The 13,501-nt window shown below is 55.3% G+C and overlaps 1 protein-coding gene across 3 annotated transcripts in view; it reads left to right on the top strand.

Moving 5' to 3' along the window:
* RUVBL1 (RuvB like AAA ATPase 1) overlaps positions 1-9,393 on the top strand; it is a 38,827-nt gene extending 29,434 nt beyond the window's left edge. For all 3 annotated transcript variants that reach the window (XM_007179183.2, XM_007179181.3, XM_007179184.3), the window contains 3 exons: positions 4,304-4,406; positions 7,992-8,083; positions 9,002-9,393. In XM_007179183.2, coding sequence (XP_007179245.1) covers positions 4,304-4,406; positions 7,992-8,083; positions 9,002-9,161 — 355 coding nt within the window. In that variant the 3' untranslated portion in view covers positions 9,162-9,393. The remainder of the gene's footprint in view (positions 1-4,303; positions 4,407-7,991; positions 8,084-9,001) is intronic.
* The last annotated feature ends 4,108 nt before the right edge of the window (positions 9,394-13,501 follow it).

Genomic DNA, 13,501 nt, shown 5'->3' with positions numbered 1-13,501 from the left:
TAGAGCCCGTGCTCTGCAACAAGAGAAGCCACCGCAACGAGAAGCCTGCGCACCGCAACGAAGAGTAGCCCCCACTCACTGCAACTACAGAAAGCTCGCACGCAGCAACGAAGACCCAACACAGCCAAAAAATAAATAAATTAAATAAATTTAAAAAAAAAAAAAAGAGGATTTGTGTGCACGATGATGCAAGTGCCTGTGGCGGCAGCATCTTCCGTCCCCTCTTTGAATCCCTGTAGTGCTGTCTTGACAGGACCACCGCCTGTCATCATCACAGGTGTCTTCTGCAGTCTTAAAGGGCAGGCAGCTTGTACCAGGTTCAGCCAGCTGGAGCCTGGCTACCTGGGCAGCATCTGGAAACTGGACACATGGCCTGGTGAGCCTGGTGTCCCTGCCGCACAGGCCCTGTCAGTTTTGTGGACTTTGCTTTGGTCAGGCCTGCCTGGCTTCAGTCTGACAGCTGGTGGAAGGGCTCAGCCTGGACGGATGGCGCCCCCTACCGAGGGAGTTCTGCTGATAGACGCCCCTCCCTCTCAGGCCCAGCAGATCCAGGCTGGCAGAGCCAGGCGGCTTAGGGCAGGACCAAGAGCTCTTAGGATCAGAGTCCTTCTCTTAGTCTCGTCCCATCTAGGGAAAAAAAAAAAGTGCATAGAAAGGTAGCTTTGATCTCAACTCGCCCAGTGGGGCCTGGGAAACTTGACCCCAACCCCGTCCAGAGGGATGTGAGTTCCAGAAACCATTTTTCACTAATATGTTGTCTGAAAGGAACTGTGTACCTAAGGTTCATAGCTTGGACAAATTTCCAAAGTCTGTGGTCTTTAATTCCTGAAAAATGCTTAGCAGTCTTTAAGCAGAGTTTTTTTGTTTAAATTTTTACTTTTATGGACTCAATGCTATAAGAAAAAATTTTAACATTTTCTTATAAATTCTGTTCTTTTGTGTTTTTTCCTCTAATCTTTTCTTCTTTAGACTTTTTATATTTATTATGTCTGAATTGAAGTTAATTTATCGTGAGTGTTAGAGAGTTGGGGATATTTTAAGATGGTAAGTTGAGGTCTTTTAAACATTTCCCAAGAGAATTCCTAAATAGGACCTAAAACAAGGAGAGACATATGATTTAAATAGAAGTAAATAACTAAAAATTAAATGTAGTTTTTAAAGGTTATTTTGTTTAATATGAAGATTACAGGTATACCAAATATACTAAAATTTGAATCATGATAGAATTTCATCTTAATAATTCTTCGTTATTAGTTTTAGAAATATTTGTTGATGGAAAAGATTTGTTTTCTCTAATGGTATCTTAATATTTTATATTTGCTACTAGTCTATTTTCCTTTTTTGTTTGGAAAGGTCTTAATTATTTTTAAATATTAGATTTAACAATTATTAATGAAGCATTTTATTTTTTTTTTCAATTTTTTCATTTTGGTAAAATGTATATAACATAGAGTTTGCCATTTTAATTATTTTTATGTGTACGGTTCAGTGGCACTAATTACCTTCACAATGTTGTACAGCCATCACCACCATCCATCTCCAGAACTTTTCCATCACCTCAAACAGAAACTCTGTCCCCATTAACCAGTAAGTTCCATATCCCTTCCCCCAGCCCTTGGTAATCTCAGATGTACTCTGCTTCTGCGAATTTGCCTTTTCTGCATATTTTCTATGGGTGGAATCATACAGTGTTTGCCCTTCTGTGACTGACTTCTTCCACTTAGCGTAACATTTTCAAGGTTCATCCTGTTGTAGCATGTGTCAGGACATTTTATTCTTGCAATAATAAATGTACACTTACAGTTCAACTGACCAGATAGAGTTTCAACAGATAGATTTTCTTTTACTGAAGTTATATTTCTAGAACGTTTACTTATTTTTTGAAACTTACTGAAGGTTAACTGCAAATGACCTGCCCTTGTTCTTTGACCGTAGACTGCAGGCTGGTCTCGCTGGGGAGGCCAGCCTCGGTGCTGACGGGCTCCTGAAGGCGGAGGCAGGCCCGGCTTAGCTCACTGGGCTTCTAGGCCCACGTGCCTCCAGGCTGGCCTGGCCCTCATCGCATCAGGAGCTGCCGCCCTGCGGCCTGGTGGGTTGGCGGGGTTCTTCTCCCGGGCCGCTCTCCTCTGGTCTGGCTAAGGATTCAAGAGAACGACAGGCAAAGGACGTGACGGGACAGTTCCCAGAACGAAATGAAGTAACAGGGAAAGCATTCAAATGATTCATTAGTAATCAAGGAAATGCAAATTCAGACGATGTGTTATACCCTTCCTTTTTCTACACCTTTAAGCAGCGAACTTTTTTTTTAATAAATTTTTTTATTTATTTGTTTTTATTTTTGGCCGTGTTGGGTCTTTGTTGCTGCGCGCGGGCTTTTCTCTAGTTGTGGAGAGCGGGGTTTACTCTTTGTTGCAGTGTGCGGGCTTCTCATGGCGGTGGCTTCTCTTTGTTGCGGAGCACGGGCTCTAGGTGTGCGGGCTTCAGTAGTTGTGGCATGCGGGCTCGGTAGTTGTGGCTGTCAGGCTCTAGAGTGCAAGCTCAGTAGTTGTGGCACACGGGCTTAGTTGCTATGCAGCATGTGGGATCTTCCCGGACCAGGGCTCGAACCTGTGTCCCCTGCATTGGCAGGCGGATTCTTTTTTTTTTTTTTTTTTTAATTTTTATTTATTTATTTATTTATTTTTGGCTGTGTTGGGTCTTCGTTTCTGTGCGAGGGCTTTCTCCAGTTGCGGCAAGTGGTGGCCACTCTTCATCGCCACTCTTCATCGCGGTGCGCGGGCCTCTCACCGTCGCAGCCTCTCCCGCTGCGGAGCACAGGCTCCAGACGCGCAGGCTCAGCAATTGTGGCTCACGGGCTTAGTTGCTCCGCGGCATGTGGGATCCTCCCAGACCAGGGCTCGAACCTGCGTTGCCTGCATTGGCAGGCGGATTCTCAACCACTGCGCCACCAAGGAAGGCCCGGCAGGCGGATTCTTAACCACTGCGCCACCAGGGAAGCCCACAAACTTTTTTTTTTTTTTGCTGCGTTAGGTCTTTGTTGCTGCGCGCAGGCTTTCTCTAGTTGCGGTGAGCGGGGGCTGCTCTTCCTTGCGGTGCTTAGGCTTCTCATTGCAGTGGCTTCTCTTGTTGCGGAGCATGGGCTCGAGGTGTGCGGCTTCAGTAGTTGCAGCATGTGGGCTCAGTTGTTGTGGCTCGAGGGCTCTAGAGCACAGGCTCAGTAGTTGTGGCACACGGGCTTAGTTGCTCCACGGCATGTGGGATCTTCCCGGACCAGGGCTCGAACCCGTGTCCCCTGCATTGGCAGGCAGATTCTTAACCACTGCGCCACCAGGAAGTCCCAGCAAACTATTTAAGAATTAGAATACTCAGTACTGGCTACAGTGCAATGGGATCAGATCGCTCATGTAGCTGCGTAAATTAGGATATTTGTTCGTTTTGATTAAGGAGATATTCACGGTTGTGTCATGTTCTGTGAGAGTTGCTGAGGAAATGTTCATGGCTGTATGCATACAATTATTTATCAAAACACCATGAATAAGGATAGCAACAACTGGAAACTACCTAAATGCCCAACAGTTTGGGTTAAGTAAAACACTTGATGGTCTATTAAGACTGAAGCAACGTGGACAAAAGCAAAAAAGAAAAAAAATCTACATACTTAGTGTAACTTATGAAAATTTGGCAAATACCTATATGAATATTTTTTTTTTTTTTTTTAAAGGATTTTCTTATTTATTTATTTATTTATTTATTTATTTTTGGCTGTGTTGGGTCTTCGGTTCGTGCGAGGGCTTTCTCCAGTTGCGGCAAGCGGGGGCCACTCTTCATCGCGGTGCGGGGACCGCTCTTCATCGCGGTGCGCGGGCCTTTCTCTATCGCGGCCCCTCCCATCGCGGGGCACAGGCTCCAGACGCGCAGGCTCAGCAATTGTGGCTCACGGGCCCAGCTGCTCCGTGGCATGTGGGATCTTCCCAGACCAGGGCTCGAACCCGTGTCCCCTGCATTAGCAGGCAGACTCTCAACCACTGCGCCACCAGGGAAGCCCTATATGAATATTTTTAATGTGATTTTAGGTGGCTTTTTTTCTCCTCCCCAAATTTCCTGTGGTGTTGATATTTGCTAAAATAATGACGTTGTTTCTGACACCACCTGAGTTAGTAGTCTGTGTCCTCTGCGGTCCTCCCTCTGACTCTCAGGACGAGAACTAGCTGCCCTGTCATCATGAGGGCCTCAGCCATGTTTCCACGGTCCAGTTTCTGGTCTCAGAGAGGCCTGAGTGATGTGGCACTTCTGGGCCTTGCAGGGGCACGGAGGACATCACCTCTCCTCACGGCATCCCTCTCGACCTTCTGGACCGAGTGATGATCATCCGGACCATGCTGTACACCCCGCAGGAGATGAAGCAGGTGAGCACCGCCCCCCTTCTCCCCTCGTTCGCTCCCAGTGTCCCTGATGCCTAGCGAGAAGGCCCCCCACCTGAACGGTGTGTGAGCCAACTGGACGTGGCCTGAAGTGTCACAAAACCTCAGCTGCCTGTGGTCTTGGCTGTTCTCTCTTCTACTCCATCCCTTCCTGTAAACTTAGGAAAGGGACAGTGAGAAAATCGACTTGGTGACAGCCATTAGGGAGGCCACCAGCTCTAGGAAAGAGGCAGCAGAACATCATGTAGTGAGAGGCTCCAGCCCAGGCGCTGGCCCACCAGGACCCACACAGGCACCTCCGGCAGGCGCAGAACCCAAGTCCCAGCAGAGGCTCTGCCCGGGCTGCTGCCGAGGCCGTGGAGATGGTAGTGAAACAGCATCACAAGTGTAGAGGGCGTGTGGAATGGAGGGCACGAACCTAAGCTCACAGGAAGAGGCGTGACGGTGCACAGGGGAGCGTTTAGCTCAGTGCCCCACATAGCGTGTGCTCAGCCCTGCGTGAGCTGAATCTGGCTCAGGCTTGGGAGCCGGGGGCGGCGGGATGCACGGGATTGGCCTCGTCAGCGCCATGTGTGTCCCACAGTGCCTTGGCACCCTTGGAAGCCCCAGTCCCCTTTCTGGTGCTTCCGGGCAGTCGTTTCCCGCCTTTGACGGCTGAGTCAGTGGCGCGTCCAGGACACAAAGTCAGGCTGTGCCCTGCAGAGCCCACCATCTGCTCTGCCCACCCTTGCCCCAGACGGTCTTGCTGAGGCATAGGTCTCTCACTGTGGGGTCAGCATGTGGCCACCGCTGGGGCCGTGGAGTGGCCCAGGGCTGCACTGCCCTCTCGGTGAGCTCTGCCGGACCCTCTCCTCGCCAGAGCACAGGCAGTCTTTGTTAGACGTTGTACTGGGCCATTTGATCCCCCGTCACCTCGAGGTAGGGAGAACTATTTTCATTGGCATTCTTAGAGAGGAGGACACTGAGACTTAGGCTGTTTAACCTGCCCAAGCTCACGTAGCTCGTCAGTGTCTAGGCGGTGGCAGGGCTTATAACTGGAATCCAGGCTGTCTGATCCTGAAGCTGGTGTTTTTGATCGCTTTGCCACCAGCCTCCTCCCCGCTAGAAATATCTCACCTGGGAGTGGAGTCCCTGTGGTAGTTGGTCAGCAAGGCTCTCCTTGGAGCTCAGAGGGCCGCTCCTGGACACTCCCCAGCAGGTCCCCTGCCTGCCTGCGGCCCGTCTGGCCTGGCCCTGCTGGCATTTCTTGTTGACCAGCACCAGGAGCGCTGGTGGTGTGTGGAGCCAGGGATCTCCCTGCATAGCCAGCACAGACAGGACACCCATGCGGTTCTAGTTCACGCAAGCAGCTGGGTGCGTTATTTAGGAGATGGCGTGCATGGCTGGGGCCTTGTCACCGGATGATGGTCTCTTGCTCTTGGATGAATGCTAGGTTGAAGCCAAGGCTTTCACTGATGAGGAGCAGAAGCCAAAGCGGGGGAGAAACTGCCCCCTTCCCTGCCCCGACTGTGGGACCCAAGCCCGGCCTGCAACCCACGGTGCTTCGTGGCCTCTGCGCACCGGGAGACGTGCTCCCTCGTCTCAAGGCTGTCGTGGGGACCGAGGGAGACAGTGACGGCAACTCAGGGGTTTGCGGCCGTCACGACTGCTGTTCACAAAGCCGGAGCACGCTGTCCCAGCTCCCTGGCACGTGTGCGGTGCCCCAGAGTCTGGAGGCTCGGCCGGGGGGTCTCTTCTCGGGCTTTCTCTCGGGTTAGCGGAGGATAGACCAGCTGCCAGACGAGCACGGCTTTGTTCGTGCTGTTCAGGGGACAACCTCAGCATTTTTACTGGAGCCCGGGGTGAGTTTTTTAAAAAACAAAGTAAATGTAACTTGTGTACTCTGCCGTCAGCACCGACACCCTCATAAACTATCCCTGCAGGTTATTAAACGATTAAAGATCTAATTTATGAACTGTCCGTTTCCGAGCGGTCTGAAACAGGAGCTCCTGGGATTGCTCTGACCAGCTCTAGAGAGAATGAGAGCAGAGCCTCCCTGACAGCCCTCCAGGGTCGGTGTGGCTCGCCGAAGGCCGGACGCTCCGGGCTGGTGCTCTCCCCCAGACCCGGTTCCAGGACCCAATGTTTGCATCTCCCTGGAGTTTCCAAAGGCCCCCAGGGGACTCCTTGGCCATCCCAGCTGTCGGTGAGAAGCTCTTTGTATTTGGGAGCACAGAGCTGCCCCGCTCTGACAGCTGTGGCCGGAGGGGAGTCCGTGGCTGGAGCCTTCAGCTTTCTCCTTTCCGCGCCGTCCCTGTGCCCGTCCAGGAACTTCTCTGCTCAGCTGCATTTCACTTTGGACCCCAGGCAGTGGACCCCTCACGCACAGACTAAGATTCTTTTGACAGAGGTCACAACTGGCAGCCGACTGGCTGAACAGATTTGGCCAGTGAGTGCAGTTGTTTGTGAAATGTTTAAATAAGTTGACAACATTCAGCGGTCAGGACATTTCATACAAAAATCTGAGTTCCGAGTCTCTCTTGACAAAATGAAAGCCTTTCCTGCCAGCACCTGGGCCTCAGCCCTGGCGGCGCTGGTTGCAGCAGCGGGGCTGCCTCGCCTGGCACGTGCTGGCCCGTCCACCTCGGCCCCCCGTCCGCTCACTGCTGACATCTGTGGGACCTGGTTCCTACCGAGCCGGGCCCTTCCCACTGACAGCGGCTGCCACGCTGGGTCCCCTTAACCAGGGTCACCAGACGCTAACCTCTGTACCCCTGCAGCTCCTGCCCTCGGGGTCTCTGCCTGAGAGCCGAGCGCCCGTTTGAAGTGTCCACCTCCCAAACCTCTGGTCCCTCTCCCCTCGTGAGGCTTTAGCTGGGGGCTCAGTCTTTCCCACTTCCACGCCTGTATCCCGGGTGTGTTTTTATGGCTTTAATTTAAACAGAGGCTTCTTGATAACTTGTTTACGAAGCTGCCAAAGTGAAAAATTCCTGTATTATATGAGGCTCGAAGTCCTCGAGTTATCTCAGCTCCACAACACACAACATCATTATCCCGCTGCCCCTTATCACTCAGTGCTGGTGCGCCTGCAGGATCCTGGTGCCACTTGTGTTACCGTGTCCCCACGCCAGCCTGCTTCCCCTCCAACTTTACCAGGATCTCAACCTGCACAAGCGTCAGCCTCTTCTTGACAGATGAGATATCTCCCGGTGATGTTATGAGAGCTGGTAAATGTTTAAAAGTAACTTTTAAAATTTATTTAACCATTGCATTTGTCAAGCAAATAAGAAGTGTCTCTTCTTGCCTGAGTGCTTAGAGGTGGCGGTGCCCCTGCCGGGGAGGTTAGCTGCCTCTGAGGGAGCCGGGGCAGGCAGGGTGGGCGCAGGGGCATTGCCGCCCTGGTGCACACCTCGGGGTACCAGCTGCCTTCCAGTTGGCGCGGGGCTGTGCCCCCGACTTGTGCGAGGACAGCGGCGCCCGCGGGGTCGGCCCTGCCCCACCGGCCCCGCTTGGGGCGTCTGTGCTGTTAGGAGGTGGGACGAGAACACTTGAGGTCGGTCCCTGTTGATCACAGTGTTTCTCCTCCAAAAGATCATTAAAATCCGAGCCCAGACAGAGGGAATCAACATCAGTGAGGAGGCGCTGAACCACCTGGGGGAGATCGGTACCAAGACCACTCTGAGGTGAGCCGGCCGTGCCCGGACCCCGCCAGTGCCTTCCCAGGGCGCAGGACCGTGCCTGCTCTTCCCGGGTGGTGGGTCTCATCCTGCGGCAGGTGCAGCACAGCTAGATGGTGGTGTTGAGAAAGCTGAGCGACACGTTAAGTCCCCTCGTCCTGTAGCAGACGGTCCTGCTGGTGGAGAGTGTGCTCTGCCTGGCGGCCCCCTGCGTGGAGGAGGTGGACGGAACCGGAGACCGGGTGCAGGGCAGGCGGCCCCTCCGCTCCGGCCCTGTGCTCCAGTGTCTGCTGGGCGGGGAGGCGCACAGGCAGTGGTGACTCTCCTGACTGCTCACCAGCGGCCGGAAGCCAGTTGCTGCGGAGCGTGACCCTTCTCAGTGTCCTGACTGCTTATGAGTCATGACTTCACAGGGCTCGGCCTGGCCCTGTTTCCCTTTGAGTCAGTTCCTCGCCCCTCAGGTTGCAGCAGAACGCAGGCTGTTTTGTTTGGGTGGAGTGGTGCTTTTAGAAACTCCTGGACTTTTTGCCTTTGGATGGGGCCTTTGCTTTCATGGGGCTGTGTGTTCATTTCTCCACCATGTTCCCTGTCCCGATCTGGACCCTGGCATTGCCTGCTTGCCGCTGTAGACATCCAAGCTTGTGGTCCCTTCCCAGTAGCAGTGGAGGGCCTCCTGCTGGAGGGGAGGACCTTTAGGCAGTGACGGATTCGGGGAGTAGGGCTTATACGTCAGGGCGGTGACTTCTGGCCCCTCTCTGGTGGGGTTGTGACTCCAGGTCTCTGAAAAGTGGCAGCTCTCCCTTTGTCTGCTGTCTGCAGCAGCTGGCACAAGCTTCTGCAGCTCCCTCAGTGCGCCTGCTGGCTTGGGGAGGGGCTCCCATCCGTGGCCCTGCTTCACACCTGCCTTGGCCCCGGCCGCTCTAGGTACGCGGTGCAGCTGCTGACCCCGGCCAACCTGCTGGCCAAGATCAACGGGAAGGACGGCATTGAAAAGGAGCACGTCGAAGAGATCAGTGAGCTCTTCTACGACGCCAAGTCCTCAGCCAAAATCCTGGCTGACCAGCAGGACAAGTACATGAAGTGAGACGGCCGAGGTCTTCTGCGAGGAGACTCCGGGTAGGCCCGGTCCCGGTCTGGCCTGCGGGTAGGAGGCTTACCCCCAGGTTGGGCTGTCCCGACTCGGTGGGTGGCAGCACTGTCAGTTAGTGTGGAAGAGTTTCTTTTTAAGTTATTGTGACTCATCCCGTGGTTGCTTTGAAGAAACCCTGCCTTATCTGGTGTGTTTTCTAATAAACCCTGATAGGTTATTTTGATGATATCTGTCTCACTCTTCTTTTAATTTTTTAAAAAGTAAACTTTGTGTTTTAGAGCAGCTGGAGATGTACAGAATTGCTGTGAGGATGGTGCAGGGGTCCCTCTCTGTCAACATCTTACAGCCACGTGGCATGTTTGTCATGTGCGATGAGCCCACAGCACACGTCCTTGTGCTTTGTGCACGTTTTCTCAGTGATCTGCTGTCCTCTCTCTGTCCCAGGATCCGTCCAGGGCCCGCGTCACATTCAGTCGTCATGTCTCTTGTGGTTTCCTGGCTGTGACAGTTGCTCAGACGTTCCTTGTCTTTGATGACCTTGAGAGTTTTGAGGAGTGCTGGTCAGGTACTCTGTCTGATATCCCTCAGTGGGGCTTGATTGATGTTTTTCTCATAATTAAACTGGGATTGAGGGTCACTGGGAGGAAGAGCACAGGTAGAGGGACATTTCCATCACGTCCTATCAAAGGTGCGGCCGCCAGTAGGACTCACGGCTGTTGTGTTGGCCTTGATCACCCAGCTGAGGTTGTGCTGTTGGGTTTCTCCATCCCCCTTTCCTCACTGTCCTTCTTGGAAGGCGTCTCTAAGCACAGCCCTCACGGAGGGGAGGGGAGCTTGCTTCACCTCCGGGAGGGCTGAGGTCACCTGTTCTCCCCATTTGCTCCTTTATTCAGTCGTTTCTATCAGGATGGACTCACGGATATTTATTATATACTTTGGGTTATAACCCAATATGACTTTATTTTGTTGCTCAAGTTGTTCCAGCTTTGACCGTTGGGACCCCTGTCAGTTGGCTCCCGTGTCCCTCTGCCGGGCCCCCATCACTGGGACTGGGAGGGAGGGGCGGTGGAGCGCCTGGCAGACGCCACAGCGTGCTGTCTGCCAGGCTCGGTCCTTGTCTCCAGCGCAGCGCTGCTCATTTGAGGCAGGGCTCAGCCCAGCAGCAGTGCCACACGGGCAGGGTCTTCGTGCTGTTACTGTGTGTGGGAGAGGGGACCAAACGAGATGGTCATCTTGATCTAATCACCACTTCAATGCAAGTCGGCCAGCACCGCTGTTCCCCATGTAGTGACAATCACCTGAGCATGTGCAGGAGTCCGGGCAGGAGGGCTGAGGCCTGGGGATCCATCCAGCCCTTGGAGGGCCCCCAGGCCCTGAGAAGGCCCCAAGCGAACTCATGCTGCCAAAATGGATCTTCTGTGGGCCCCGCCCCTGAGGGAGATCCCAGCGTGGGGGTCTTGGGGGTGTGTGTGAGGCAACCAGGCACAGGGAGGGCTGGTGGGACGCTTCCTGAGGCCAGGGCTGTGCGCTCAGGCCTGACCTGGCTACCCATCTCCTCCAAGGCTGCACCCGTGTCTCTGGTCTCCCAACTTAAGCCACATTGGAACAAAAGAAGAGTGATACCTAAGATGCAGCGAGAGCCCGTTGTGTGGTAGGGCCTGTGTGATGCTGTGCATTTCCTTCCGCATTCTCTCAGTAGCCCCACGGGATTGGTACTGGTTAAGTCACTTGCCCTGCTAGTAAGGATGAATCAGCCAGTTGGAGTCTGTGCTCCTAACCCCTGTGGCTAACCTGCCTTCCTCAGTGTGCCAAGTTGTTGGAGGGGCCTTCGAGCCCTGACCTCTGTGCCAGGCAGGTGAGGCAGGCAGGGCCAGCGTGAGGAAAGTCGTACCCTAGAGGACAGAACCAGGCTCTGCCCTGGCTGGACCTCCTCCTCCAGCCCAGCTTGGGCGGAGATCTTCCCAGCCGCACAGGGGCCGTGCCGTCCAGAGCAGTCCCGGGGAGGACGGCCACGTGTGGTCATGGCCCCCTGTTCCTGCTCCTCAGGTCTCCTGGCCTCGGTGGTGCCCAGAGAGATGGCCTCCTCGTTCGCCTGTGCTCCACAGTGAGGGAGATCGTTCTGGACAGGTAGGAAGGTTGGGTTATTTTAATCCCTCCTATTTTTTCCAGCAAAGCCTGTGATTATTACATTAATCTTCCAGGCGAAGTTTTTACGACCAATCCCTCGCCGACTATGAGAAGTTTCTCCATCCATTACCAAGGGGGAAACAGACCCTGGTGGGGAGGAAAATATTTGTTATATCTTATCAGGCTGACACACAAGCTACCAACAATTACAGCAGCCCCATTTTTTGCACTATTTCGGCTCCGTCGTGAAGAATTGTAATATTAACGTGAGGCGGGGTGGGGGCCGGTTGCAGGAAGTGGCTGTTATTCCAAGCTCTGGGCCCAGGCTCTCCTGGGCGCCTCCCAGCAAGCCAATTGGGTGGCTGAGGAGGAGTGTTTGCATGAATCCCAGCTCCCTGTTCCTGTGCTAATGGCCAGGAATGCGGGCGGGCTGGAGGGGCTCTTGAAAGATGGGTCCCTGGCCCTCGCTGGGGAGCCACCTTGGCCCCTCCTTCAGTTTCTCAGCCCGGGTGTCTTTTCACCACTACACCTCTTAGGTCACACCCCCTAGATTGGTTCTTAGACTATTTTGGTTTTTAGGATTAAACAGAAGATGGCGACTTCTTGGTTGGCAAACCTTTCTCAACCATTTTTCTAGTAAAATGGAGTCGCACAGTGGTGGGGGGCACTCCCTGTTGGCCTCCATGTCTCGGACCCCAGCGGGCCTCTGCCAGGAAAGCAGCAGATGCTGGGCACCCAACCCGGCATCTGGACCAGCCTGAGCAGCCCCTGCCCTGGAGGGGTTCCAGGCAGAGGCGGCAGGTGGGAGAGGGGAGCAAAGGGGTCCAGCGGGCCTGGCAGGCAGGGGCGCGGTTTGGATTGTTTGGCCCTTGATCCCTCTGGTCCTAGAGCTTTGGTTTCCTCCTCTGTAAGATGGGGGCAGTCGTGTCGCATAGATCTGTGTGTGGACTTGGTGGGGTGACATGTGGCTGCATCAGGCGCTCGAGATACGATAATTCAGAGAAGACTTCCCTATCCCTGTCTCTCTTGGAAGAAGAGAAGGTCACACTTTATCCAACAGGAGCCAGAAGCCGTTAGGCTCTGCCCTTCCCGGTCCCAGACAGCAGGCCCTGGAAAGGCCTGGAGGTCCCCTGTGGCTGGACGCTTCTGTGAGGCCCAGCAGGATAAGCCCCAGCTCAGGGCCCACAGGCTCTGGAGCAGAGGGGAGAGAACGGGCAGACGCGTGGGCTTTTGCCTCCGTGTCCGCCACTTCCATGAATGATGTGCTGGCCCTCCCTGGGCCCCTGGCCCCCCATCCCCAGTGAGGCCCAGGCAGGGCTGGGCAACCAGAGGGGAGGAGTGGCTGTCCGCGTTGTCCCAGCCCAGCCCTCCCTTTTGGTGTCAGGGAACAGGCCCACTGAGAGGTAGAACGGGGTCCACCCATCCAGTCATCGTCTCGCCTCCTCCATTTATTGGGGATAGCAGGCCCCGGGGACAGGGTGCCGGGGCGCGGGGTGGGCGGCCGCGGGGCTGGCTGTCGCCGGCTGGCCCTGTCGCCCTGGCCGTCACTCGCGGCAGGCGCAGTGATTAATGGCTGGGCCGCGCTGCCCGGGCCGCCGTCAGCGCGCGTCTGCGGCGATGGATTCGCTGTCAGGCTCCCGGCCCGCGCTGACCCCGGCCCGGCCGGCGCGATCAATGGACGGCGCGCACAGCGGCTGGGCCGGCGCGATAAGATGCGCCGATGGGCGCCCGCCGGCTGCCCGCTCGACACAGCCGTCGCCTAGTGATTAATGGGGATGCTGCGGTGCGGGAGGCGCGCGCACGCGCGCGCGGGACCGTCGGTCCCAGGACACGCATGCGCGACCCCGCACGCGAGTTGGGCAGGGGGACAGCTGTGAGACCTCCGCCCGCGGGCCGCCAGCCTCGCCCACGGCCCGGCGTCTCTGAAAACCCCCGGTCTGGCTCGGTCGCCCGCACGCTTCCCCCGGCCCCGTGCGCGAGGGCGTACAGGCTCCGGACAGCTGCTGGCAGGCCGCAGGGAAGCAGTGTGAGCCGTTGCTTCGGAGGCGGACTGGAGGGCTTCCCCGAGGAGGTGACGGGGGCGAGCTGCAGCTGGGGTCGCGCCAGGCCCTCCTCCCCCTTTCCGGGGTCTCTGCAGCCTCCCCGCCGCGCGCCGCCCGCCACTGCGAGGCCACAGCGCCCACACGCGGCGCCCGCGCAAAGCGCCG

The sequence above is a fragment of the Balaenoptera acutorostrata genome, chromosome 10 (genome assembly GCF_949987535.1).
Source record: "Balaenoptera acutorostrata chromosome 10, mBalAcu1.1, whole genome shotgun sequence".
Taxonomy (NCBI): Eukaryota; Metazoa; Chordata; class Mammalia; order Artiodactyla; family Balaenopteridae; genus Balaenoptera; species Balaenoptera acutorostrata.
This window is presented reverse-complemented; position numbering and strand designations above follow the sequence as displayed.